General features: G+C 40.7%; 1 protein-coding gene across 6 annotated transcripts in view; it reads left to right on the top strand.

Annotated features, from left to right (window-relative positions):
* DNMT3A (DNA methyltransferase 3 alpha) overlaps nucleotides 1-26,785 on the top strand; it is a 5,166,949-nt gene that overhangs the window by 4,947,972 nt on the left and 192,192 nt on the right. For all 6 annotated transcript variants that reach the window (XM_044062880.1, XM_044062879.1, XM_044062877.1 and 3 more), the window contains one exon: nucleotides 16,631-16,700. In XM_044062880.1, coding sequence (XP_043918815.1) covers nucleotides 16,631-16,700 — 70 coding nt within the window. The remainder of the gene's footprint in view (nucleotides 1-16,630; nucleotides 16,701-26,785) is intronic.

Raw genomic sequence — 26,785 nt, 5'->3', positions numbered from 1 at the left:
ATTGTGAGAAAAGCTCCAGGTAAAATAAATTAGAGGGTCTTGAAAATTAGTGAACAAGCTTAACAAGAGATAAAAAAGATTTTTTTTGAAGAAATAAATAAGGCAGTACAAAAAGCAAACATGGATTGTGCATCAGGACCATATGCAATAGGTTACAGATTTTATAAAGATATGAATATGAAACAAAAGCATATGAATGTAGCTTTAATTGAATGGATGGCTAGAAAATTGCATCAGAGATACACAGGGGCAGCTCATGCTATAGGACTGCAGGACTGCAGCCCCCCCACCTGTAGAATAAAACAATAAAATTGAAAAATAAAATTAAAAAAAAGAAAATTCACGGACTCCACACATGCGTGCATGGTTTCTGACTTCTGTGTTATGCAGACTAGAACTCCATGCACACATGCATGCTCATTCCAGAGCTCCAGACTGCTCTGTTAGGCAGTCCAGATAGGAAAGGCAGGAAACTCTGCCCTTCCAGCCCAGAGTTCTGTGCGGTGACGACCGCACAGACCGAAAAGTCACCGGACTGCATCGCCCGCAGGATGGAGGCTCCAGCCTACTCTCGTGGGACTAGTAATCTCTCGCGGGAGACCCATGCACGGATCAGGATACCAGAAGACTTAGCTGCTTCACGGGAGAGGATTCATGGATCGGCGGCCGTTTTGTGGAGGACTTAGCTGCAAACAGGAGCATTTTATGGAGGACAGGTAGTGTGTGTGATGCTGTTTTGTGGAGGACTTAGCTGCAAACAGGTGTGTGTGTGTGTGTGTGTGTGTGTGTGTGTGTGTGTGTGTGTGTGTGTGTGTGTGTGTGTGTGTGTGTGCGTGTGTGTGTGCGTGTGCGTGTGCGTGTGTGTGTGTGTGTGTGTGTGTGTGTGTGTGTGTGTGTGTGTGGATATTTCCCTCATACTTGTTCTATTCCTCAACACTGATCTGTTCAAATGTAACACAAATGTGGTAGAACTAAATAAATATGAAAATAACCTGGTGGTGGTTGTTTTGAGAATAAGGAAGTTTTTGGTTGTCTGAAATTCTGACATTGTGAAAGACTGAAGTTGTAAAGTATTTTTAAAATTTGCAAAAAAAAAACGTTTAAGATCTGTTTTCAGTTTACTTTACTGATGTAATTTCTTTCATGACTGATCATTATAGAGAAGGCTTATGAAGTGTTTGGTTGGGGCTTTAATACGGTGACTGGGGAAGGATAGAATGCTGTCCATTTCCTGCATCACTACACCCCAGCTGGCTGGTTGTAAGTGTGATTTTGAATTTTTTTGACAAATCAGTAACTAGGTTTTTATTGAGAGTTTAGACTATCTTTTAGACAAATGTCATATATGAAGTGAAGGCAAAAAAGTGCAAGCAGAGTTAGCTAATAACTAAAAGTGGTACATTCTTTGATTTTCTGGTATGTGTGCCCCATCAGCAGGTACCATTTTGCGTAAAAGATAATCTGCAGTTGGCCAAAATAAAATGGCATTAAATGTCCATTTTGGCTTTGTTGCTGTCTGGTTTGTTCGTTACATGGCTGTATATGGGGGTATAAAACTATTAATAAATGCAAAATTCCAGCATTTCTGCTACTGGGTTACGTAAATAATGTTCTCTAAGCTTAAGTGAGGTGACAGTAAGGTGATGTCAATCAGCTGATGTTAGTGAGGATGTGAGCTGTTTTTTACATATATTTATATATATATATTTAACATCCGTGGTGGTGCAGCAGTAGCGTTGTTGCCTTATAGCAAGAGGTTCTCCCTTTCAATTCTTGGCTGAAGTGCGGGGAGTGCCTTCTATGTGGAGTCTGCATGTCCTCCCCATGGTTGGGTGGGCATTCGAAAGACATGCGTAAATGGGCGTGCCTTCGTTGAAGGTTGAACATCGAGCTGGCACATCGGTATTCATCAAAATCTACTGTCAATCATTAGCGGACCAGAGTTCCACTGTGGCGATCCCTAACCGGGAAAAGCCGAAAGACAACTACAACAACTTGTTCTATTCCTCATAAAATCTGTGGTTTCTATATTTATGTGTCCTTGCAAAGCCAGTAGTGCATTGGTGCAGTGGTAGCATTGTTGCCTGACAGCTACAGGTTCTCTGGTTTGATTCTTGGCTGGGGTGTACTTCTCTGTGCAGTCTGTATGCCCTCCCTGTGTTTGTTCTCCCATCTTACAAAAACATGTCTGTCTGGAGTGTTTCTCCCTGGGCCTCTGCTAAAAATTAGCTTTTGTTCCAAGTCAGACTTTCCTGGTTAACAAATGTTAAAAATGACACGCATTTGAATATCAGACTTCATATTCTTCAGAAAGTGCATGATAATGCCAAAGCTTTTATTCTAGCAATTTTCTAAGTGTATAAAATGGATATTTGAAATTTGTCCCTATTTTTGGGACTGTATTCCCCCATTATTGGCTTCATCCAGGTTTTTTTGTGCTAAGGTTGAGAGCTATGGTAAGAACTGAATTCACTGAATATGTTTAGGGGCTATAGTCCCCCATTACTGGCTTTGTCCGGGTGCTTTTTACTAAGACATTGAGAGCTATGGTGAGAACTGAATTCACTGAATGGGGGCTGTATTCACCCATTATTGGCTTTGTTCAGGTGTTTTGTACTAAGAGGTTGACAGCTGTGCTGTGGTGAGAACTGAATTCATTAAATGGTAGCCATTTAAGTTTCCATCTTCCTCTTTCACAAAACAGCTAATTTGGCATAGTGTTATGTTGCTCTAACTGTTTTGCACAGGGTCTTGGGTTTAAGTCTTGGCAGTGAAATGTATGGTGGTAACACAGCATTTTATTCTAGCAACTTTCCAACATTATACAAGCAATGTTTAAAATGTGTCCCTGGTTTTTGGGCTTTTGCCCCCCCAATAACCTTTGGCTTTTTCCAGATTTCTTTTGTGCTGCAAAGTTCAGAGATACAGTTGAGTGAGTAGATTTTACAAGGAGCTGAGAGCTGCAGGGGAGCAAAAGCTTAGTGCTGCTTATGCTGAGTCTGCTTGCCTTGTTAACAGCACAACAGGTAGTATACTTGCTTTTGATGCAGAAAGCTGTGGGTTCTACTCCCACAGTAGTTAAATGCATTGCTGATACTGTACTGTGCAAAGGGGATGGATGCTACACTCCTTTTTGGCGAAGATACCTAGTAACTATGAACCTGTTATCAGTTTGCCATCCATTCCTTATTGTAATATTGCTAGCTTATCATTTTTTTAGTGTAAGATAGGCAATTTATTCATCAAGGGTAACAGGCACTTTATTTGTAGATGAAATAATGAAATACAAAGTTCTTTGCTAGCAGCAACCTCTTCATTAGTTACAGATCTCTTTAATGTGGAATTATTTAGATGACTTTTACTTCTTCAGAGATTGTGCATATGTACTGATACTGGTGGACTTTAGAAGTTTTGAGTTGACTTTTATGATGGAAATGTTCTGAATTGGGCAGTTTTGTCATTACTGGTGCATGCATTTTGTTTCATTGTTTACTGGAAAAATGTCAAAACAAATTTAAAACACCCTCTAAAACTGTACTGTATTGTACAAGAAATATAATTTAATACAATCAGGAAGGTGTATGAAAGAGCATGTGTATGTTTTGTGTGCAAGGGGGCCTGTGATTTGAAAACAGCCCAAATCCAAAGTTAATCTGCCACTGGCAAAATGTATTTTCTTTGAATGTGGGTTTCAATGCTGTTTCAGTGAATGTGAGTTTTCAAGGGCAGAGAAGTTTTAATGCTAAGTCTGTTTTCATTGTGAGACTGCATTGCTTTGTTTAGCATATATGATATCTATTAGTGTTTGCAATGTAAAATGCAAAATAAAACTTTCAAATGAAGTCCAAATCATCACAGAAGTAAAGTAGTATGCACATTAGTGTCTATGGTTTTTGTTTTTCGGCTTTTCCTGGTTAGTGTTTATGGTAAATGGGGTGAAATAGCCAAGTAATGGTTCATTGGAATGACTGTAGGGGGGGAAGCTCCATTCGACCATGATTTTGTGAGGTGGGGGGGGGGCAGAAAACTCGGACAGCCCCGGCTGAACTATACCTCTCAACTGTCCAGATTTTTGCAGAATGAAGAGATTTTTGCTTCTTATTTTTGGTTTGTTCCTCATGAAATTTGTGATTTTCTGTCAAATCATTTAGGAATGAAGTCACTAAATGACAGACACTGAGTTTCAGACTTCACAACCTTCAGAAAAATGCATGCTAAAGCAAGGCCTGTTATTCTATCAACTGTCTCAGTTTATACAAGAGCAATTTTTAGTACTGTTTATATGTTCCCCTCATATATTTGACCTTGTCCAGATTTCCTGTGTTAACAGGTTGAGAGGTACATGCAAATAAATTGCTTTATAGAATTAGGCATATCCTAACCTCTCAACTGTCCCTGATTTTGGCTCAAAATGTTGCTCTTCCCCTAATAATCCCTCCACAAAATGGCAATTTTGGAAGAAAACATAGAGGGTTTACAATTAATAAATAACTGTAATAATCAGTTATAGATTGCTTTTATTTCAGAAATGCATGTAGATTCTTTTATTTTGTCAGCTGCTCAAGTTAGCAGTGCTAATATTAAAATATGTCCCTTCTTTGCAGGTTCCCAGCTGTTTTGTGTGGCTATTTTATATTTTTGAATCACATTTTTGGTCCATTTTTCATAAAATTGTGTTTTTTGGCAAATTAGTGGCAAATCATTAAAGACTGAAGTTAGAAAATAATGACAGACATTTCAGTTTCAGATTTCATACCCTTCAGAAAATTCATACTAATGCAAGACTATTCTATTATCTTTCTAAGTTTATAAGAACAATATTTAAAAATTGTCCTTATTTTTGGGCCTTTGTCCCACTTCTGTGTATGGCTTTGCCCAGATTTCTTGCTCTGAGGTTGAGATGTATGACAAATGTGTCAGGGCCATCGCAGTCAGCCAGAGACATTTCAAATTGTGACATACTTGTTGCACCCCACTCCCCTATGTAGTGACTCTGGATGTGTCCAAACAAGACAAGGAACAGTTATGCAGTGTAAATGTGCAGACTATCCCCCCATCCAAGGTAGACGCAAGTACTACAGTGGCTTTTCATCTGTCCTTGATTTTGCAGAATGTTCTGGTTTCTGTCATATTTTTATTCTGTTGATTTATGCTTATTATTATTCAGAAAGTGCCTGTTGCTCTGTGTTTAAGTAGCAATGCTTTAATGACCATCTGGTAAGCTTGTCTGAGATTGTAAGATGCAAGTAAGTTTTAATAAGCATACTGTTAACGGATTGCCAACATTGAAAGCCATTCTGTTGTTGCCATGCAGAGAATACTTACATAACTAGATAACATATAAGCCTTGGGTATTGAAATACATATGACAGTATTTGTAATAAAGGACAGGATTACATTATTTTAAGAGCTCATTACAGGCTTTACCTGCAAACTAAACAGAATGCCAATCTATCATGTGTGGTCCATATCCTGTGCAATAATCCTTTAAGCAATGTATGTTGAGCTTGTTTCCTGTTTGCTTTTCATGTTTTCCCCATGAAACAAGTAGATAGTTGTTGTCAGGCAGCAGGTCTTTTTTGGATAAGAATCATTTTTACAAGTGGGGGTATTACAGAGATTGCTACTTTCAGCATGTTACTTGGTACTTTAATAAAGCTGAATATAAATTATAATTAAAACTGGAGTGCAAGAAGAAGTGGTTTGAGTTGAGTGCTGCTTGTTTTCCTTATACTTGATTTTAACTAGCATTCCAGTAATGTATTTAAAAAGTAATTTATTTTTTCATGCCTCACAACCTTTTTGTTTCCGTCTAGATATTAAGTAAGCTGCCATGCAGCCAATGAATTGAAATATTTTTTTCTTCTGCACTTTCCTTTTTTCTTGATTGGACTCTCATAATGATGGTTTGGCACCCAGGGCAGCGTATTTAATTTAAGTTACAGTTTTTGTGGTATTGATCATAGCTCCTCTCCTTTCTAGTTGGCCACACCCATTCCTATTGACCCCACCCATTCAGCTGTCTCCTGCAGCTCCCCTTTGATTTGAAGTCACCAGTCGCCACTGAAGATACATTTGTAAAGGTGTTGTTAAATTTATTTACATAAAATGCTATGAGAAAGAGAAAATTTAGAACATGACGGTAACACCAGTTATAAACTACTCAAGAAAATAATGCAAAACAATTTTTGTAAAGCAATAAATGGAGTATTATATGAGTGGATACATAGTGTGTGGGAAAAGAGGTCAAAGATAGGTTAATTATAAAAGAAGTTATTGGATCTATTAAAGGCAGTGGGAGCAGAAGGTAAATTGCTGGCATGCGATGTTAAGAAAGCATATGATATTGTTGAATGTGAGGAATTTTGGGACATTATAAAAGAATATGGGTTGGAAGGAAAAATAGAAAGGATATTGAGGTCAATATATGATAATACAGAGAAAAAAGGGTTAGTGAATGGTTATAAAAGCAATATAGATATAGAGAAGAATTAAACACGGGTGCCCTTTAGTGGAATATTATTTACAGTGATAATGAATGCAGTGATTATTAAAAGTAAGTAAAATATGGAGTTAGAAAAGGGGGTAATACAACAAGCTGTAGCAACACCTTTCTGTATATCATTATGCAAATGATGTAGCTGTTATAGTTAAGAATAAGATAAAGATGAAGGAGGTGATTATGAAAATGAAGAAAATTAACTACTGTAAGGGTAATATTGAATAAAAACAAAACTAAAGGATTTAGTGCTATAATTAAAATAGGTGGAATTTATTTTTCAGAATTAGAAATTAGTAGTATGGAAATAGGATCTGGATATTGTCATATATACGGTAATAGTAGAGAGTAAGAAGATTAATGGAATGTGGAGCATATATTTCAGATGTCATTTGCAAAGAAAGTGTGTTTAATTCATCCATATATATTACAGGAAATTGGGATATATTGATGGAATGTTTGTTACCAAGGGAATTTGAGAAGCTAATGTAAGAAATTACCGTTGGGGATACATGGGAGACTATACTGAAGTTTGTTAAGTGTGGAGTATTCTGATAAAGAAGATAGTGGACTAGGACTGATTAATCCAGTTGTATAGTTAGCATAATCCAGTTGTATAGTTAGCATTACAGAATGGATGACCTCTAGAGGTAATTCCTGATGAAAAATAAGCCTGCCACTTCACAACAGTATATTAAGCTGCTGTGTAGCTCAGACTGAAAGTAGCCTAACAACCACCATTATTTTAGGCTTGCTAAGCAGCGCTTTTGCTGTTTAGTGAGTATAAAATAAAAAGAAAAAAAAATAGAAAAGCGGGTCTATATTACGTGATCGAATGGTCATATAGTCGAACACGTAATAGTCGACCCGTAATAATTGAACAGCCACAATGTTGAATGGTTCAATGGAGATCTCCATACAATGCGGAAATGGAAGTTTTCCATTGTCTGCACTGTAGTGTGATCTCGGAGTTAGTATATTTAAGTAGCGGGGGGTGTGGGGGTTTTAATGGTTTGTTTGGGTGGGTTTTTCTTTTTTTATTTTCCATTCGACATTGTGGCGGTTTGATTATTACAGGTCGACTATTACATGTTCGACTATTTGGCCAATCGATCACATAATATAGACCCTAGAAAAGCATGTGTATGCGTGTTTATGTCTGTGTGTGTGTATGTTTACATGAGAGTGAGAGAGAGATCAATCGAGCCATTATTTTACACTCGCTAAGTAGCACTTTTGCTGTTTAATAAGTGTAAAATTAAAAGAAACATAAAAAAGTGTGTTTATGTTTCCTTCTGTGTGTGTTAGTGTATATATGCATGCATGCATGAAAGCGGAAGTGAGTATGCGAGTGACAGAGTATGAAGAGTGGGAGCGATCATGTGGTAGCAGCAGCAGTTAAGATGATTGCATACCTCTCGACCTCTTAGCTCAGGGTATCTGCATAAAGCCTAAAATAAAGGGTGAACAAAGGCTCAAAATAGGAACACATTTTAAATATTGCTCTTATAAAATCACAAATTTGCTTGAATAATAAATAGGATTTGTGTTAGCAAGCATTTTCTGAAGCGTAAGTGAATGTGTGTGTGTGTGTGTGTGTGTGTGTGTGTGTGTGTGTGTGTGTGTGTGTGTGTGTGTGTGTGTGTGTGTGTGTGAGAGAGAGAGAGAGTCAGATCGATCAACCACTGGCAGCAGCAGTAAAGAAGTCTGCTTACCTCTTAGAAAAAAATAAAAATAGAAGAGGAGCAAATATCAAACATCGCTCTTCTCCTTTAAACTTGTTTTTTTTTGCATGGGGCAAACCCTTCTTCACCCCCTATTGTGGGGTTCAAGTTCCCTCTCCAAACTTACAGAAATTGCCACATTTTGGAGAAAATGGAACATTCAAAGAAATATAATATATGTAAGTCCATTTTTTCAAGCTATTCAGTCTCCATATTACATGACTCACTAAAGCGGGTACCAACATTTCATATAGTTACCATTAACATCTTTAATATCAGAATGACTTGGCTGGTGTAAAGGATGAAGGAGTGCTGTCGAGACCTGACTGCACTATTTAGTTTACTAACTTTGGGATAATCTGGCTGGCATTGAAAGAAGAAAAAGTTCTGCTGAGATCTGGGTGCCCCATTTATTTCATTAACCTTGAGACATGAAAGGAAGAGTGTGACTGAGAGCTGAGTCTTTGCAGTTACACCTGGTTTTGCCAATGAAATAATGTGTACTGAAGGGTTGGAAGAATATGTCATTGTTCATTTTTCTGGTATTATGGTAAAGAGGCACTATTTGCCCATTCTGAATTTGTTTTGTCAGTCTCTTTGTTTTTCTTTTGTGAGACTATTGAGAGTTTTTTTTCTTGTTTGCTGATCTACAATTACCCACCAGATCTGATGTACTTTTCATTCTTCCTCACTGATGGGTTATGCATCCGAACCTCGGATCCGACACGGACGCATTTTCCAGACTTTAGATCCTAATCTCAAGCTCCTCCCTCTTCCCATAATCCAGTACACTACATCTAACTCCTCAGATCTTGTTTGCTGCGATTGTGGTAAGACTGAAGATTCTTGTATTTCAAGCTTTAGGTGACCTTTTTCTTTAGTTTATATCTATGTTTAAATTTGTGGTTCCTTCCTCCCTTGATAGTCTTTGTAGTGTATGTCTCTATTTAGATAAGTTTTGCTATCTAATTTTTAACATTTAAATTTTTGGTTTTATTTTGAAGTTAGTATTGCCGGTTCTTCACTGCTAATGTGTTATGCTTGATTTTTTGTTGTTCAGACAGCTCGTTTTTTTTTTTTGGCACAATGCTGCCATTTCTTCTTGGCAGTTCTGTTCAGACTAACGGCTCAGGCTTTTGAGTTCATGATGGTTGTCCAGTCTAGGTGTTGTGGTCCTTTCCACCTTTGGAAGCCTATCCTTTGATTGTCCATGTTTGTTTTCATTTTTTGCTGGTCCAGTTCCCTTCTCATAGTTGTAGTGTGTGGGCAATGGTTTGACATGCCCTTAGTTTGTGTTTTTTTTTTTTTTTTGACGGGCATTTGTTTTCTCATACTGGGAGCAAGGATTGTGACAGGCTTGGTGCAGATCTTTTCCTTCTTAGAAAGTTGTGGCCTTTCTTTCTAGTCTTTGGTTCTGAGCTAAGAGGTTGAGAGAAACACGTAATATGCTGTATCTCTGGCAAATCACACAGTCTTTACCTGATATTTTTGGTCCATTTTTCATAAAACTGTAATTTTCTGGCAAAGTATTGACAAGTGATTGAAAACTAGTCAGCAAATAATGACATATGTTTGTGTTTCAGACTTCATACTCTTCAGAAAATGTATGCTCAGCTAAAGTTATGGTTTCCTTAGGGGCACACACCCCTTAACAAAAAAAAAAAAAGAGAGAGAGAGAGAGAGAGAGAGAGAGAAAAGAGAAATGAATAAATAAATATTGAAACGGAACCTCTATCCAGGACCTTGGATCCTAGCCCTCGGATCTTAAGACACTATGACTTCTTTTGGTCCAAAGTCCCCCTCAGATTCAACAGGCTTGGTGCGAGCAAGCAGTCAGATTATATCAATTTTCATCAGATCCAAGGTGTTCAAATTTGATCTTCTGCAGTATCTTTCTAAAGCAGGATCCTTGAACTGAAGCTGAAAATTCATTGGATCCAAGGTATTCGGATCTGATCTACTACAGCTTAATTGTGATGAAGAACTAATTTTTCCTTCCTTAGATCCTAAGTCTAGGATCCGACAGGTAAGTGTTAGGTATTTTTGAGATCCAAACCCCCTCCGGATCTGAGCTGTTGAGCCAGTGCAGTTTCTAACAGAAAGAAAAAAAACTCCTTCGGGGCTGTTTAATTATATCGGATCCTAAGCCTTTGGATCCAACTGAGGCGTAGGATCTAATGCTATCATATTTGGGTCTGGAGCCTTCAGATCCAGTGCATTAAAGTAAAAGTTTGTCACCTCGGATCCAAAGTTATCGGATCCGGCATATGGCAGATCGCTCAGAAACATCTGAGCTGTTTTTGGATCCGGAGTCTTCAGATCCAGAGCTGTAAGGTGGATGTTATCCTTCTCAGATTCTAAGTTCTTGTATCCAATGTAAGGCAGGTCATCCAGAAACAGCACACCTCCAGCCTTCCCCCTTCAGATCCGATCTAATCAGACAACCCTGTCTTTGCATCCTAAGTCTAGGATCCAGCATAGGTCTTAACTGTCTAGTTTTTTGCTGAAAGTCCAGATTTCTGACTCATACTGTTCATCTATTCCTCATAAAATTTGCTGAGGAAGGAAGGCACTAAATAATGGCTTTTCATTTGTGTTTTACAGAACAATATTTAAAATCTGTTCCTTATTATTTTAGACTTTCTCCAGATTTCCTATGCTAAGAATTGAGAGGTACAGGATCCAACAAATGTCTACTCTCCTGGTCAGAGAACTATTTTATTACTAGTCATTGTTTTTTGTTGCAATGCTTTTAGTCTGAGTGCTTCTGGAGCTCCCCTTGCTAGGTAGCTAGGGATATACTGGCATGTGGACTGAACTGATGGGTCGACTCCCTTGAAGCTAGCAAATTTTCCTTTTTTAATGACATACACAATATAGTACAGGCCTGCTGCTCACACTCCGATGTTGTTCAGACTGCTGCAGGTCAGTACATCATCCTGTTACTTTACTGTATACCACCTCTCCTATGTTTCACATTATTCTACATTCAAGTATTGTCGTAACATCTTCTTCCCTGTGTTTTGCAATCATACTTTACTGGGCAGCTTCCTTTCCACTCTTTTGTCCATCTCTGTGGTATCTGTTGCTATAATGAAACCTCTTCGCCACCCTTAGCCATCCATGACATTTTTCCTTTTGTTTAGCATTTCTCTGCATGATTCCTGTACATTATGTTATTGTATTACTATTACTATTATTATTATTATTGTCAACATCATCATTATTATGTTCATCAACATTGTCAATGTTCTTTTCTCATCTGTGCACATGGATTCACAACAACTACCAGAGCTGCTTGTGCATATTCAATGTTTACCTCAGCTGCTTATACTTTAATCTAGCCACAAGGTGCTGTAACACAATCTGTCTGCTGTCTTTGCTGCGGCCACAATCAGGAGCCACTCATTGTGCACAGTGACCTGGCCACATGCACAGATAATAAGCCTCGAGGCTTATTGCGCACTTAATATAAATAGTGCTGGACTGGCCGTAATCACAAATGCAGAGTTTCTGAATCCCCAGGGAAGTGTTTTCTGTAAGTGGCTTTGCAAGCTTCAACTTATCTATACCTATTCTAAAATTTCTCCAGTACCTCAGAAAGGAATCCTATCCTCTGAGGAATGCAAATCTTTCTCCAGATTGACAGTTGGCTGTATTTGATTTGAGTCATATCTGACCACATGATTGATTGTCCGTGTTGTGATCGAAAATGTCTTTATAAAACACAATGGTCCTTTCAGTCTCATTCTAGCTGGTATGTCCAATTTGATTTTGAGAGTATTTTAAATAGTTTGTAATCAACAAAAGTTCTGCAGATATTTATGATAGAGGCATCCTGGTGTTTTAGAGACCTATTAAAACCAAAGACAGAGCTAGTTGCCTACCTCTATCATGTATGCCTTCCCTTGTACTAAATATTGAAAGTTTTTCTATGCATATCTCGGATTTGTTTTCTGTTTTCATCTCAGTTCTCTATTCCTTCTGAATATAATAGGGAGTTTCGTTAGCATCTCTTTTTTAAGAACCACTAATCCATTATGCTTCTGTTTTCATTACTGATTTACTCACAATCACAGAGTTACTCAGTCTGCAATACTTAGCACTGTTAAAATGATACTGCTCAAATGATGTTCTAGTCTCCATCTGAAACGTATTTTAGGGCTTAAGGTGCCTCTTTAATAACTTCATCCCCTCTCCTATTCCTTATAGGTTCCTAGATAACCACTGGGAACTCAGTCTGCAAACTATTAAATACCTGGCCAATGGAGACAATCAAAGCTTGTACTTTGTGTCTGCGAGATAGCCACTTTAACCGCTATATCAGCCCTCAACCTAGTCAAAAATATAACCATGAGATAATTTATGTAATAATCTGGTGTTCTAGAAACAGTTGACAATTGTTTTACAGATGATACACTTTGTTTTGTTTAAATGACTTTCTTAGATTCATAATGAAAGCAGATGATGGCTTTGGGATTCAAACTTAGGATTCATGCATGTATTTTTACTTTTGACATTATTTAGTCTCATGCTGCCATGCAATGATTCTACGGTGATATACCAAATAAACAATATTATTTTTGTTACTAATATAGAACCGGGGTATTCTGTCACATAAAGGTTCATAGGTGTGTACTAGGCTAATGACCCTGGAGCCTTTACAAGCCTAGCCCAAAAACAATTGCCCAGGCACAGCGCCACCCAATGTTAATTCACAGTGCCCATATCCAGTAGTGCAACTGGAATGATCCCTGGAGTGAACTTTCTGTTACCCATCCACTCACCAAGATTTCTCTTGAACAGGGCTCTTGAGGTGCTCTGCTTGACATGAATGGGAAGCTTATTCCAGAGTATGGGCAGTCTTTGGGAGATGAACTTGTCCCTCCAGCATGTTCTGTTAATTGTGGTAATACAAATTGACTTCTCCAGTGGGTGAGTTACAAAACACCCTGGCAAATGTTGTGAGTAGACTGAATGAAATAGATCAGTGTTCCAGTTATGAATTTTTGGATGACTCCTATGATGGCGAAGAAACTGTTATTCCAACTGTTATAGGTCAAAATTCCATAAGTAATAAAGTTTTCAAAGATGTTACTTTCTTTTTAAACAGTAATCATGACCCATTTTAAATTGTTGGGAATAGACAGGGGAACCACATCAATAGAGGTAATTTACTTGAACTGTTTGAGGAAATGGAAAAGCGTTTAAAGTGCTTTCGTAGTTTAGTGATTGAGAACAAGTACTTTGAACATTGCCTAAGACTAAACATCACACCAGCAGTGTAAGCAAGGATACTCACTTCTATCATGAGTTGGTTTCCTTTTTCAGTAAAGCTGGAACATAATTTTTAATCTTGCTTATAAAAAACAATGTTTCCATTATTGACAGTCTAAAGAAAAGTCTGACTGACTTGGATATTACTATTAGAGCACAATTGCAACAGTGTAGCAATTTGCAGCATGAATATGATACTGTCTTTAACAATGTATCCAAGTTCGAGAAGGCAGCTGTGTTTCCTAAGCAGAAGAAAATTCAAAGGGATATGGCAGCTTATGAGTCTGGCAATGCCTTCCTGTTAGATCAGGTAAAAAGACTTTACAATAATAACAACAAGAATACCTATCATAAAAGTTATCATAAAAATAATACTTTCTTTAATGCAGACTTGTAACATGCATAGTGTGCATAGTTCTAACACATCAGGTGGTGAGCAGACTGTCTCTTTAAATTTAAGAACCACAGGAAAGCATAAATGAGGCTGCAGTTTCGTGTGACAGAGTTCATGTAGAGAGTAATGGAAGCCCAGGAACTTCTGAGCATACTAATGCTCAGAGTTTAAAGACTTGTCAGGTTTGGTTAACAATAATGGTGGTTCTGTACAAAAGTTTGATAGAATGACCACTCGTTCAGCTAACAGCAATTTTTTTGAGGCAGAGGAGTTGGAGTTACAACACCAGGAGTCAAGGGAGAAGCCACAACAGGAAGTGCTGAGAGAAAACATCAAAAAAATAAATGCAAAGACTTTTGGAAATGTTTATAATTTGTCTAATGTTATTTGCAAGATGTTCATTACAAAATTTTAAACTTAGGCTTGAACTTTGTTCCTAGTCAGTGTTGTTGTTGTTGTTTGTCTTTCTTCTTTTTCCCGGTAAGGGGTCACCACAGCGGAACTCCAGTCCGCTAATGATTGGCAGCAGATTGTTTTTACGAAATGCCGAGGTGCCAGCTCGACGCCTAACCTTCAACAAAGGCATGCCCATTTACGCACGCATGTCTTTCGAACGCTACCCAGCCGCGGGGAGGACATGCAGACTACACACAGAAGGCACTCCCAAGCCAAGCCGAGAATCGAACAGGAGAACCTCTTGCTGTGAGGTAACAACGCTACCGCTGTACCACCGTGGCATCTGTTCCTAGTCAATGTGCTAATGAAACTAGAATTAATGTTGACTTTAAAAAGTATGTTAGGAAACTGAATTTAAGTTTTATTTTGAATGGCATTAGTTCTAAACCTTCCAGTTGGTTTGTATGCTTCTGAAATCTAAAAATATGTTTTTTAGTTTAAGTCAGATTGAAATTAGAGCTCTGAATGATTTAAAGAGATTCAAACATGTTAGCTATATGAGGGCAGACATGACACAAGAGAGTTATGTTAATGCAATTGAACAAATGCTCAGCAATGAATTGGAATACACAGAGGATAGAAAATGTGATGTGTTGAAAAGTCATAGGAATGTATATGACAGCTTATATATAATAAGTTATTAATGAATGCTGATATTAATCTGGAATTGTTCAATTTTTTTGCATATTGATGAACCAAAAAGAGATGTACTGTTTGGTATCCCTAAATTACATAAAACTTTCAGAATTCCCCCCTTTAGACCGATAGTTTCTGCGCCTAGATGTAGTACAGAGAATATTTCTCTGTTTCGTGATTATGTTTTCAACCCATTGGTTAAGAAACTGGAATTGCATATTAGTGACTCGAGATTTCTTTAATCAAATTAGACAATTTCATGTGAGGACAGAAATTTGTGATAATACTCCTTCCTTTACTATGATTACAGTGGCTATTTCTTCCCTTTATATGTCGATTCCTGAAGAAGAAGGGTTAGAATTTTTAAGTCATTTTTTTACAAAAATATGGGCTCTACGACACACATCAAGTATATCTATATAGAATTCTAATGGCTATAGTGTTAGTGAACAATTATTTTATTTTTAACACTTAAGTTTTACAAACAATAGAAGGGGATAGCAATGGGGGTGACAGTAACCACCTCCTTTTGCTAACTTAGTTTTAGGATGGTGGGAGAAAGAATTTGTTATTACACATTTCTATGTATGACAAGATCACAAAAGTAAATTAGAACAGAAGGAGACATTGTGGCAGCTTATGCTCGGAGCAGATAAAACACCAGATCTCAATGATGTTATTAATATTAAGTTTTTTTTTAAAGAACAAAAGACTCAGATTGCTGAAATGTGAATGATTTTAGTGGTATTTCACTTTAAATATACTTAATAGTTTAATAGTTTAATTATTTCTTGATTTTGACTGGTGGGATTTGGCTTTTTATAGTAGGGATTTTAGTGTTTTATTGATTCTGATGAAGTCCTGTGAGAACGAAAGTGGTAAATAAAGTGTGGTTATGCTAATTTTTTCTTTTCCTTGAAGTGTTTTTTGGTGTTTTTTCTGTTGTTTTTTGTTTATACCACCATCAGCTAGAGCAATATTGTTTCTGTCATATGAGGTATGTTCCGATATAAATCACCCATGAGGCTGAGCTTGTAACTCTCTCCAAATTGTTAATGAAACTGCAACCTCTTTTCATAACAAAAGATCTGGATGAACATGGCTTTCCTCCTCAACATATCCACTCCCTCACCTGCCTCATCACAAGCATCGCCTAAGGATTACTGGTTATGCTTTTGTTACAGTTTGAGATGGTTAGTGCTGTGTTTCATGTATGAGCAGTACACCTGGGATATGGAGAACAAGCTAGATTTACTGCAAGGCATTGTGAATAAAGAAAGGTGTGTGGACAGTACTCTTGGAAGGGTTGAAATGTTGAGCTGACCAAAATCCTGCAGTGTCAGTCATACTGTATGACGAAGACAGACCCACCTCTCTAGATCTTTTGTTATGGCAAGTACATAACTTTTGTTTCCTTTTTAAAATGTATTCACCTGAAATGGTTTTGATTTTATTTTGATGTAATATGTTGTTTTCCTAACAGAAAAGTAGAAATTATTTCTTTGATCAACTGTACAGGTAGCCAGAGCTAGTCGGCTAAATATATTTCCTGTTTCCCACAAAACATGACTTTTGTTGCAGCAAGTGGTAAATATATGTTTATTTTTATGCAGTGAAGCTATTTCATTTTTATTTTTTTTCTAGGCCTCTTGCAGCTATGGCAAATGACAAACTTGAACTTCAGGATTGCTTGGAGCATGGCAGGACAGCAAAGGTATAGTCTAGTCAAAAAATAATCCATCATCCTTAGTTGTATTTCACTGGAGATGTAATGACTGCTTAATAATGTAAAATGGAACAAGAAGAAACAATTCTTGGAGTACTATAGAAGGAGAAAAAAACTGAGGTTGGGCTGTTTATGTACAGATCAATAAATTGGATCATGGTTATTCACAAATGACTGACATAATGTTATAGTTGATTCATGTTGCAGTCTGCTGACAGTCATCTACTTTATTTACACATATATGAGAATTTTTATGTATATCCTTTGTAACAGAGAACACCCCAATAAATAAAAAGCCTGCTTTCAAACTAACCTTCATACTATGATCTGATTAGATGTTGTGTTCAGACTCACACTGTATGCAGAGTTTTACAGATTTTAACTTAGCTGTGTAAGTAATTAGCCTAATCGTTATGTCAGGGCCCATCAGAGAGTCTGACAGCTGTGAGCTGTTATTTACTATCTTTTGCTAGCTACCTGTAGTGAGACAATTTATTCTAGACATGTAGAAAGTTTTCAGAACTGCTGGTGCTTGTCATTTCAAGTGATAATTCTAAATCAAAATACATGTTAATTTGAGGACATTTTCTCAAAATATTAACAGTTTGCATCATAAAAGTTGATTTTTTTTCTAGAGAGAAGGCATTGTACATACCATTTGATATGTTATGAGTTGTCACAATATGCATGATGAGGGGTGTGCAGTTCATTTATTTGTATATGTTGTGTGTAAAATCTGCTTTTAACTGTATATTTGCTTTTTTAATGAATCAATGACACAAAATAATTAACTGACTCATAATTTATAACTGGCAATTAGCTTTCTGCTTGGAATCTTGTAGAAATACATGCACTGTGGTGGTGTCCCCATTCCCCTTTTCTGACCATATAATGGTGTATGCTGGGAAGTGGAAAGTATCACAGTGTGCAGACAACAAATATAATTTCTTTGCTTTGAGAAACATGGACACTAAGACTTTCACTTGGGTGGGAGTAATACAAGTGACACTTTATTTGCTCTTTGAATGGTACAGAATACTCAAGCACGGGAACCTCATCCTTCTTATCTCATATCGTGCCATATCTCATCTTTCTTCTATTAACAAGTCAGAGTCACACAGAAATTAAGTTTTTCCTCATCCTTCTACCCTGGTGTTGTTGTGTTTTTAAACTCATCTGTCTTTCCACTTGCTTATGTTAATTTGGCCACATATCTTCTTCCCTCTCCTCTTTCAATGGCTATGGTAAGTAAGCACAAAATTATCATTTTGTGAAATCACTCAACTTCATCTATTTAAATTTATTGACCATCCCACTGTATTCCATAGAACCCGAATACAAAGTGGCTTTCCCCTTCCAATCTATCTTGTTCTTTTAAAATTAATGGCTCTCCACTTAGCTAAAGCTGAAGTTGCCCTCTCCTTCATATCTAACTGCTTAGTGCACACTGTAGCTCTTAGGATATTAAGCCATTTTTCCATCTTACATTTAAAATCTGCAGCATCATCAGTTATTGGAGAACCCACATTCTGCCTCTCAGTAGTCATCGTAGGAATTAGTGCCTCTATTTTGCTTTTGGTGAGAGAAGGCGCATAGGGACATTATCTCCTGGGGAATGTTGATCAGTGGAAAGCCAAGTAACTGCTTCATAGATGCCAGCTTGGAATTTCTGCTTATATTTTGCTCCTGGTGAGAGAAAGAGTAGAGTGCATTTATTTCTGACTGTTTCTGGTTGGACAGTGAGTATCTGTGTTTTACCTTCTTGATTGGTCTGGTTGCTATTCAAGGCATCTGCCAGGAAAAGGCTACAACAAGCCTTGCATCCTTTGGGCCAAGGTGTGGCTTACCAGACAGCCTGCGGCCTTGCTTCTCATCTTGGGATTCATACTACTGTTTTTCTTCTGGTGGAAGAAGAAGCAAAGGAGCATTGCATCCTACCAGCATGAAGCTGTGGTGAGACCAGCACTAGTAGTAGCGAGGCAGTAGCCATTCAGATTACTCCCCCCTTTTCATCATTCTTCACAGTGTAATTCTTCTCAGTAAGTACTGCTTGATTTGCTTCTGTCTTTTGAATATCTGCCTAAATACATCCTACATAAGTGTTCAGGGACTACTTATTAGTTTCCCTTCAAGTGTTTGGCAGTGCCCTGTATTGACGCAGACACATTTAGTTGACAATCTGAAGTAGTTACTTCATTTGCTCTGCAACCTGTGGGTATCGGATCTGACCTCGGATGCGAGCTGGCAGCTTTACTAGCTAAAAGGTCCGAGCTCCTAGCTCCTCCCCTTTACCCATAATCCCCCGCTACATGCTGCCTTTCCTCAGATCGAGTTTGCCGCGGCTGAAAGAAGCTACTAGTGAAGAGCTCCTTAGGCTGGGTGAGATCTTTTCAGTCAATCTTGTTAAAAGTTAGACAAAAAGTTTATTTTTTTGTTAGTGTGAGAGTGGTTTAGTCCCTATTTGTCGAATTATAGTCTTAGTTTTATTTTTTTGTGGTATTTTTAGTTTAAAGTAATTGTTTTTTGTCCCTCACCTTAGTGTCTGGGTGTGTTAGTGTGATGGCTGAAGGGCCCAAAGCCGTCTTTTCTAAGTGCACTGAGTGTGGCCATAAGCTTTCCCCGGCTGATGGCCATACGCAGTGCGTTTTGTGCCTGGGGGTGGCCCACTTATCCACTAGCTGCCAGATATGTGCAGCGTTTAACCCCCCGGGCCATCAGGGATAGGAAGAACAAGTTAATCCTGGCAGGCTTGTTACCACAGGACACTTCTTCTTCCTCTACCTCTAAGGTGCAGGCTGCTACCGCAGCCCCCGTACCTTTAGGTCCCCCGACTCTGCCTGGGACTCAACCTCCCTCTGCTTCGCAGAGTTCAGGGGACTCGTCTGCCTCTTCAAGAGAGAAGAGGCATAAGGAAAAAGATAGGGAGAAGCACAAAAGTCATAAAAGGCGGGCTGAGACTCATCCCTCAGCCCCGCCATCTAAAGTCTCTAGTCCCTCCACGAGGGCCTCCCGATCCACACCCTCTCGGCTCTGTTCGCCTTGTTTTTCGCCGGAGCCGGAGGAGGAGTACCGGTCTCCCTCGAGGTCATCGAGGCGGCCCTCCTGGCCCACCTCGACGACATCTTCTAGGTCTACAAGAAGCTTGATCGACGCAGACATGGATCGGATGATGCATCGATTTCTGCAGACTCAGATGCAGATGGGGGTGCTCCTGCCTCCCCCCCCCCTCAGGGGAGGACTGCAGTACCCCTTTTTGCTCTGATCACTCCTTCTCCAACCCATTTTTGGGTTTTGGAGTCATCGGATCCAGCCCCTTTCGGAGCCGGGGATTTGTCGGCACCGATAGCTCTGGTAGCTTCGACACCGACTGTACCCTCGAGCGTGTCGGATCCTAGCTCTCGGGGCCGAGAGCCAAGCATCTGATCCGTAGGGGTTGGTGTGTCTTCGGCACCCTTCAAGTCAGAGCACACTTCCCTCTCGGATCCGACCGCTTCGGCTCCAACACCGATCCCTGCTTCAGAGCAGAGGACACTGCTTTCAGAGTCTGGGGAAAGCGGCTCGCCCTCGGCTTTTGAGGTAGGGGAGAGGGTTCTGTCGAGGTCTTCCAGATCCCCGGTCTGGGCGTCGGATCCTCCCCCCCTATGCATTTGGGTCTATCCTCCATCATCCGACCACTGGGACAGTCTGCTCAAACCCTCCAGTTAGTTCCCTTAGAGGAACAGGACCCCGTAGGTGACCCTCCTCGGATAGTTCCACCGAGGAGGTTCCTCGCAAACGGAAGTGTAAAAGGAGGCACCTGGACTCCCCTGAGTCCCTCACAACAAACACGGATTTGGATGAAGGGGAAGGTTCCCCAAGGTCACCCCCCTGTGGATGTGTCCTTTGGAGACATCATGGAAATGTTGCGAATTAGAGCGGGGTGGTCTGCCCAAAAACCTTACTCGGACGAGTCCGTGTTTCTGGAGGTGTTTGAGGCAGGCCCATCTACCTCCTAGGTGTCCCCTCCGGCTGACCCCCTGGTAAACTTAATTACTACCAGGGCGTGGAAGGAGCCAGACACCGTGGAGCCAATTCCAAGACGGCCAGACAAAATTCTTAGCCCTCCCTCTGATAGACAGGCCTGGTCTAAGGGTTCACCTGTGGATACCATGTTGGTGGCGGCTGCCACGAAGAAGGAACTCGCACAGGAGAGTTCCTCGGTCCACCCTCCAGATAAGGAATCTCGGGCGTTGGACGGCATTGGGAAGCAGATGTTTGCTTCAGCCACCTTCTCTGTAAGGGCGCTGAACTACATGGCACATATTATCAGGCTACAGCGAGACCTAATAAAGGAATACGCTGCAGCTCCCCCGGAGTCCATGACGGTCGAGGATAAGAAGACTTTCTCGACTAGTATGGCCACTCTGACGTCTATCTCGAACACATCTATGCAGCTACTCTCCCATGCTACAGAGGGAGCTGCTAGAGCTAGCGGAGCTGGGGTCGTCTTGTGGCGTCACGCCTGGCTCTGCCTTTGCGATTTTGCGGAACCTTTTAAAGCATCCTTCGCGAATGCACCCTTAGATGGTTCTTCGCTCTTTGGCAAGACCGTACGCGAGATGCTGGTCCAAAGTGAGAAGGACGGGAAGACACTGTCTGCCGTCGGAGTCCGCTTCTCTAATCCCCAACGATCCTTTTCGAGGAATTAGTGGGGACAAAAGAAGATGTGGTTCCGGAAGTCTCAGCAGTCCCGCCCAGCTTCGGACCCCTCATCCTTCAGAGGCAGAGGAGGACAAGGTGGACGCCGGCCCAGAGCCAGAGGGGGTTCACATAATTTCGGGTCTAGAGAACCGATATTCATCGTGTTATACTGCTGCAGTCATCACACTTGGGTTATCCTGCCGTCAAGCGGTCCCGCAGTCAGACGAATCCCAAAGTCTTGGTCCAACATCGGTTGTCGTCGCTTCTTCCCTGACGTCAGTGCGACAGGGGGATAAAAGAGGCAGCCGACGCTATTTTCTTCAGTCTTTCTTGCCGTGCGGTGCCCGAAGCAGAAGCAGTTCGCAAGTGCCGGTCGGCTAGCTCCTGAGATTTTCGAATTGAATTTCAGCCCGAAGTCTTCTCTAAAGCTAAGTACCCTGTTGGGGAAACTTTTATTGCCTCAGACCAATGTCAGACAAAGTTAATAATTGCATTTCTTGTGGGAAGCAAATACCTCATAAGGATTTTCATTCTTATTGTATTCCTTGCCTAGGCCCAGACCACAACGTCTCTGGTTGTCGGTTTTGTGCTAGGTTCAACAAACGTACAATCAAGCATCGGGCAGATTTCGCCCGACATTATTTTGGCAGAAAATTTAACTATAGCATGTTGTCGGAGCAAACGACATCAGCAATGATTAAAAAACGCAAGGATAAGGACAGGCAACGAAGGCCAAGACCAGATACCGAGACCTCAGCAAGGCCTGCCGCCGGTTCTCTGGTTTTCAGGGAGGTGCCTACGCAGCCCCTGACTACCGCTGATTTAGAAATTCTGACAGCCTCCCAGACCAAATCAGCTGGGCCTCAGGAGCTGGATCCATCTCAACCCTCGGACGCCAACCCTGATGGTGATCTGGAGATTTTGGACAGGCCTTCGGTTTCTGAAGGTGTCTTCAAACTGACAACTATCTCTATTAAGTCTTATGCTAAACATAAAGCCCCCTTTAAAGTTAGGAAACCGGGTCCACAGACCCCCCCCACCCCCACAGGCCCCTATGCCTAAAAAACAGATGCTTAAGATGGCTGAGGATTTAATTACCCTTATCAGGGGTTCACAATCCCCTCCTGACAAAAGGCCTAGACTGGAGGAAGATTATCCTTCCTCTGACCAAGCATCCATTTCCTTAGCTAACTCTGAGGACCAGGATTATTCCTTCCCTCCTTATGAAGACTCAGATGCTGAAGAGTCCATTCCCTCTGTCTCCCCTCCTGAAGACTACTCTTTTGGGGAAACTTTACACACCATGAGGGAACACTTCCACTGGGAAGGCCAAGATTACTCTGACTCTAAGAAAAGACTCTGTGAGTTTCTTCTTCTTCCACAGCATAGACCCCTTGCAATTCCTCCAGTTTTAGACATTTTGGATGATGTTTACACCAAATCTAGTCTTAACCCAGATTCCTTACCTCCTGCACCAGCTAAACCAGACAGATACTTCCGAGTTTCTGATTCTCATAAGTTTCTATATAAAAGCCCTGTTGCAGACCCCGATACCATTTCCCAGGGTCCCAAAGGGGTTAAGGCCTCTACTGCTAAGAATCCACTACCTTCTGAGAGAGATTCCAGAGCATTAGAACGATGGGGGAAGAAAGTGTATATGTCTGCCACTTTGGCCATGAGGGCCTTAAACTGCCAATTCCACATGCTAAAATACCAGCAGTACTTGATTACACAGTTAAAGCAGAAAATGATCCCTCAGACAGATCATCCATTTCAAAGAGATGCAGGATTTGCTGCATGCAGCAGAACAGGTGGGAAAGCATACCTTACAGTGTGGTTTTGATTCATTGGTAGCCTCATGTAGAGCAGCTGTCACAGGATCTGTAATACGTAGACATGCTTGGCTAAAAGAGCAAGCCTTACCAGAACATGTCAAAACAAAGTTATTGGATGCTCCATTGCAGAAAGATGTGTTATTTGGTGTCAAAGCAGAGGAAGTTTTAAAGAAAATGGAAGAAAAGGCAAAATCCATGCAGACAGTTAAGGATTTTTTACAGGTACAACCTCCTCGTTTCTGCAGAAACTGGCCATCAAAAAACTGGTCCTTTCCTGCATCAGACAGACCCCAAAGGGGTAGGTACAGATGCCCAAGGGGCAGAGGACAGCCACAAGGTTCTTTCAGACCTAGACAATGGCATAGAAAAACTCAAAAAGGTGGAGATGAAAGATCTCAACCCCTCAGGAAACAAACACAATGACTTCCCTCTTCGCATGCCAAGCAAAATTGCCCTGGCAGCACCTTTGGGTGGAAAACTGGCTCTATTTCCACAAAATTGGCGCATCATGACAAAGGACAAATGGGTTCTGGATATTATTACCCGAGGCTACAGATTTCATTTCCACACTTTACCACGGATGAGAGGCATGCCAAATCTGCCTCCAAACCAATGGGCAGAGGCACAAACACAAATTTCAGCTCTCATGGATATGAAAGCAATTCAAAAGGTACCTGCAAAGGAGCAAGGTCAAGGTTTTTACTCAAGACTATTTCTAGTACCAAGGAAGGACAAAGCCTGGAGACCCATTTTACACCTTTCAATTCTAAACACATACCTGGAGGTACCCAAATTCAAAATGCTCACACTACAGCAGCTTCTTCCCATGCTGGGCAAGGAGTATTGGCTGGTAACGTTGGACCTCAAAGAGGCATACCTGCATGTCCTTATCAGACCAGATTGCAGAAGATACCTCAGATTTTTGGCAGGTACAATGCATTATCAATTCTCTGAATTGCCCTTTGGCTTATCTACTGTGCCCAGAGTATTTACGAAATGCCTGGCATCAGTAATTGCATACTGCAGACAACGAGGAATACAAATTTATCCATATCTGGACGACTGCCTGATCCAAGCGGACAGCAAGGCCATTTTATTACAGCATCTGGCATTTGTAACAAAGCTGCTAAGTTGCCTAGGGTACACAGTAAACAAAAAGAAATCCAAGCTAATACCCTCACAAGACATAATATTCCTGGGTGCCAGCTTAAATACAATGGCCCAGATGGCTTATCTCACGCCAGACAAACAAAAACAACTGACTCAGTACTTCAAAAAGATGGCAACTTTTACCCAGCTCACTGCAAGGAAAATCCTGCAGGCATTGGGGTTCATGGCATCCTGCATTCAACTAATTCCACATGCAAAGCTGCATATGAGGAAATTACAATGGTACCTGAAAAGTGTGTGGGCTCAACACAGGCACAGCCTCGAAACAAGTATACCTCTCATTCCCTGCCTTCAAAAATAGTTCCTATGGTGGGCTCAAGCATGTCAAATAAATAAGGGTCTTCCTTTTGTCTTACCTCCAGCAAACCAAACTATGACAACAGATTCTTCAGACTACGCCTGGGGAGCACACATGGCAGGACAGTGCATACAGAGCAAATGGTTTGCAAAACAAATGCACCTACACATCAACCAAAAGGAGATGCTAGCTGTGCAAAATGCGCTGACAGCCTTCAAGGACCTCTTGCATCCAGGACAACTACTAATAAGGACAGACAACACCACAGTTATGTGGTACATAAACAAACAGGGAGGAACACACTCCTACCCTTTATGCAGACAGGCAATGACCTTGTGGAACACAGCATTGACTTACCAAGTACAATTGCAAGCACAATTTCTGCCAGGAAAGGAAACCATATTGGCAGACGAATTAAGCAGAAATTTGGCAGATCCTCACGAGTGGAGACTACACCCACAAGTATTTTCAATGATAACTCAAAGGTGGGGATGCCCAGACATAGATCTATTTGTCTCCCCCAACAATTGCCAACTACAGAAATTTTGCACAAGGGCTTATCATTCCCTAGCCTGGAACGTGGACACCCTATCATTCAGTTGGACAGCATTGACAGTCTATGCCTTCCTACCACTACCTCTCCTAACCAAGGTATTACTGAAAGTCAGATCAGAGAGACCACAAATGATCCTCATTGCTCCGGACTGGCCACGTCAGCACTGGTACCCATTACTAAGGACCTTGACTCACAGCCCTCCATGGATCTTACCTCAACTCCCACTTCTGTTGACTCAGCAAAACTTTTAGATCCTTCACAGTCAGCTCAGGGCTTTAAATTTAGCTGCATGGAGAATACCTTGAATTATCAGTCAACACTTCTCTCAAAGGATGTCCTGAATGTCATTTTGGAGGCCAGGAGGCCCAGCACCAGAAAACCTTACTCAGACAAATGGAAAAGATTTTGTGCATGGAACCAGGCTAAAGGCCAGAATCCTTGGATACCAAACATTCCTCAAATACTGCAATACTTAGCTGAGATGCTACACAGAGGCCTTTCTTTCTCATCCATTAAGATCCATGCTTCAGCCATTTCAGCTCAATATAATACGGATCCTCCCATATTCTCGCACTCTTTACTAAGGCAGTTTCTCAGAGGGGCTAAGAATATAAGACCCCCCCAGAAAACCCCCAACGCCAGCTTGGGACCTCAACTTCATTTTAGAAAAATTAACACTGCCTCCTTTCGAACCAGCCTTCTCAGCAGAACTACAATACTTGTCATGGAAAAAAGCTCTGTTACTGGCTAACACCTCAGCACGCAGGGTCTCAGAACTACAGGCACTTATGGCAGTGGAACCTTTCATCATTTTCCATCAGGACAGAGTCACTTTACGTACTAACCCTACCTTTATGCCAAAGGTAGTATCCAGTGTGGCTTTGAATCAGACCATTCATTTACCCACCTTTTATCCAAACCCCCAGAATAAAGGAGAAAGACTCCTTCACTCTTTGGACATTCACAGACAACTACATTACTATTTGGATAAGACAAAGACCTTCAGAAAAACTGACCAACTCTTTGTATCCTATGCTGCAGCTTCACAAGGAAAGGCTATTTCAAAACAGACCATCTCCAAATGGATAGCACATTGTATCCGCTTTTGCTACTCACACCATGGGAAAGCAGTGCCTGTTAATATTAGGTTCCACTCTACCAGGGCTACAGCAACCTCAACAGCCTTTCTCAGGGGGGTTCCAACCAAGGACATTCTGGAGGCAGCTACTTGGAGTTCAGTGCACACCTTTACCAAGCACTACCACCTTCTATTATACTCAAAAACCAGAGCGGGTTTTGCCACTGCAGTTCTGCAGGGCATCCTAGCTTCACCTAACCCAGTTTAGTACCAGCCACCCATCCATAACTTTGGGATTCAACCCAAGTGTGATGACTGCAGCAGTATAACACGATGAACATAGTACAGTTTCGTACCTACCATAAATGTAGATGTTCGAGTGTATATACTGCTGCAGTCCAGGTTACCCTCCCACCATCCCCTCTACATACCAGGGTGTTAGTTATAACTCCATGT

This window comes from Protopterus annectens, chromosome 2.part1, assembly GCF_019279795.1.
Source record: "Protopterus annectens isolate FY-2018-M chromosome 2.part1, PAN1.0, whole genome shotgun sequence".
NCBI lineage: Eukaryota > Metazoa > Chordata > Ceratodontiformes > Protopteridae > Protopterus > Protopterus annectens.
Note: the sequence above shows the minus strand (reverse complement) of the source record. Positions and strands in the feature narration are given on the sequence as shown.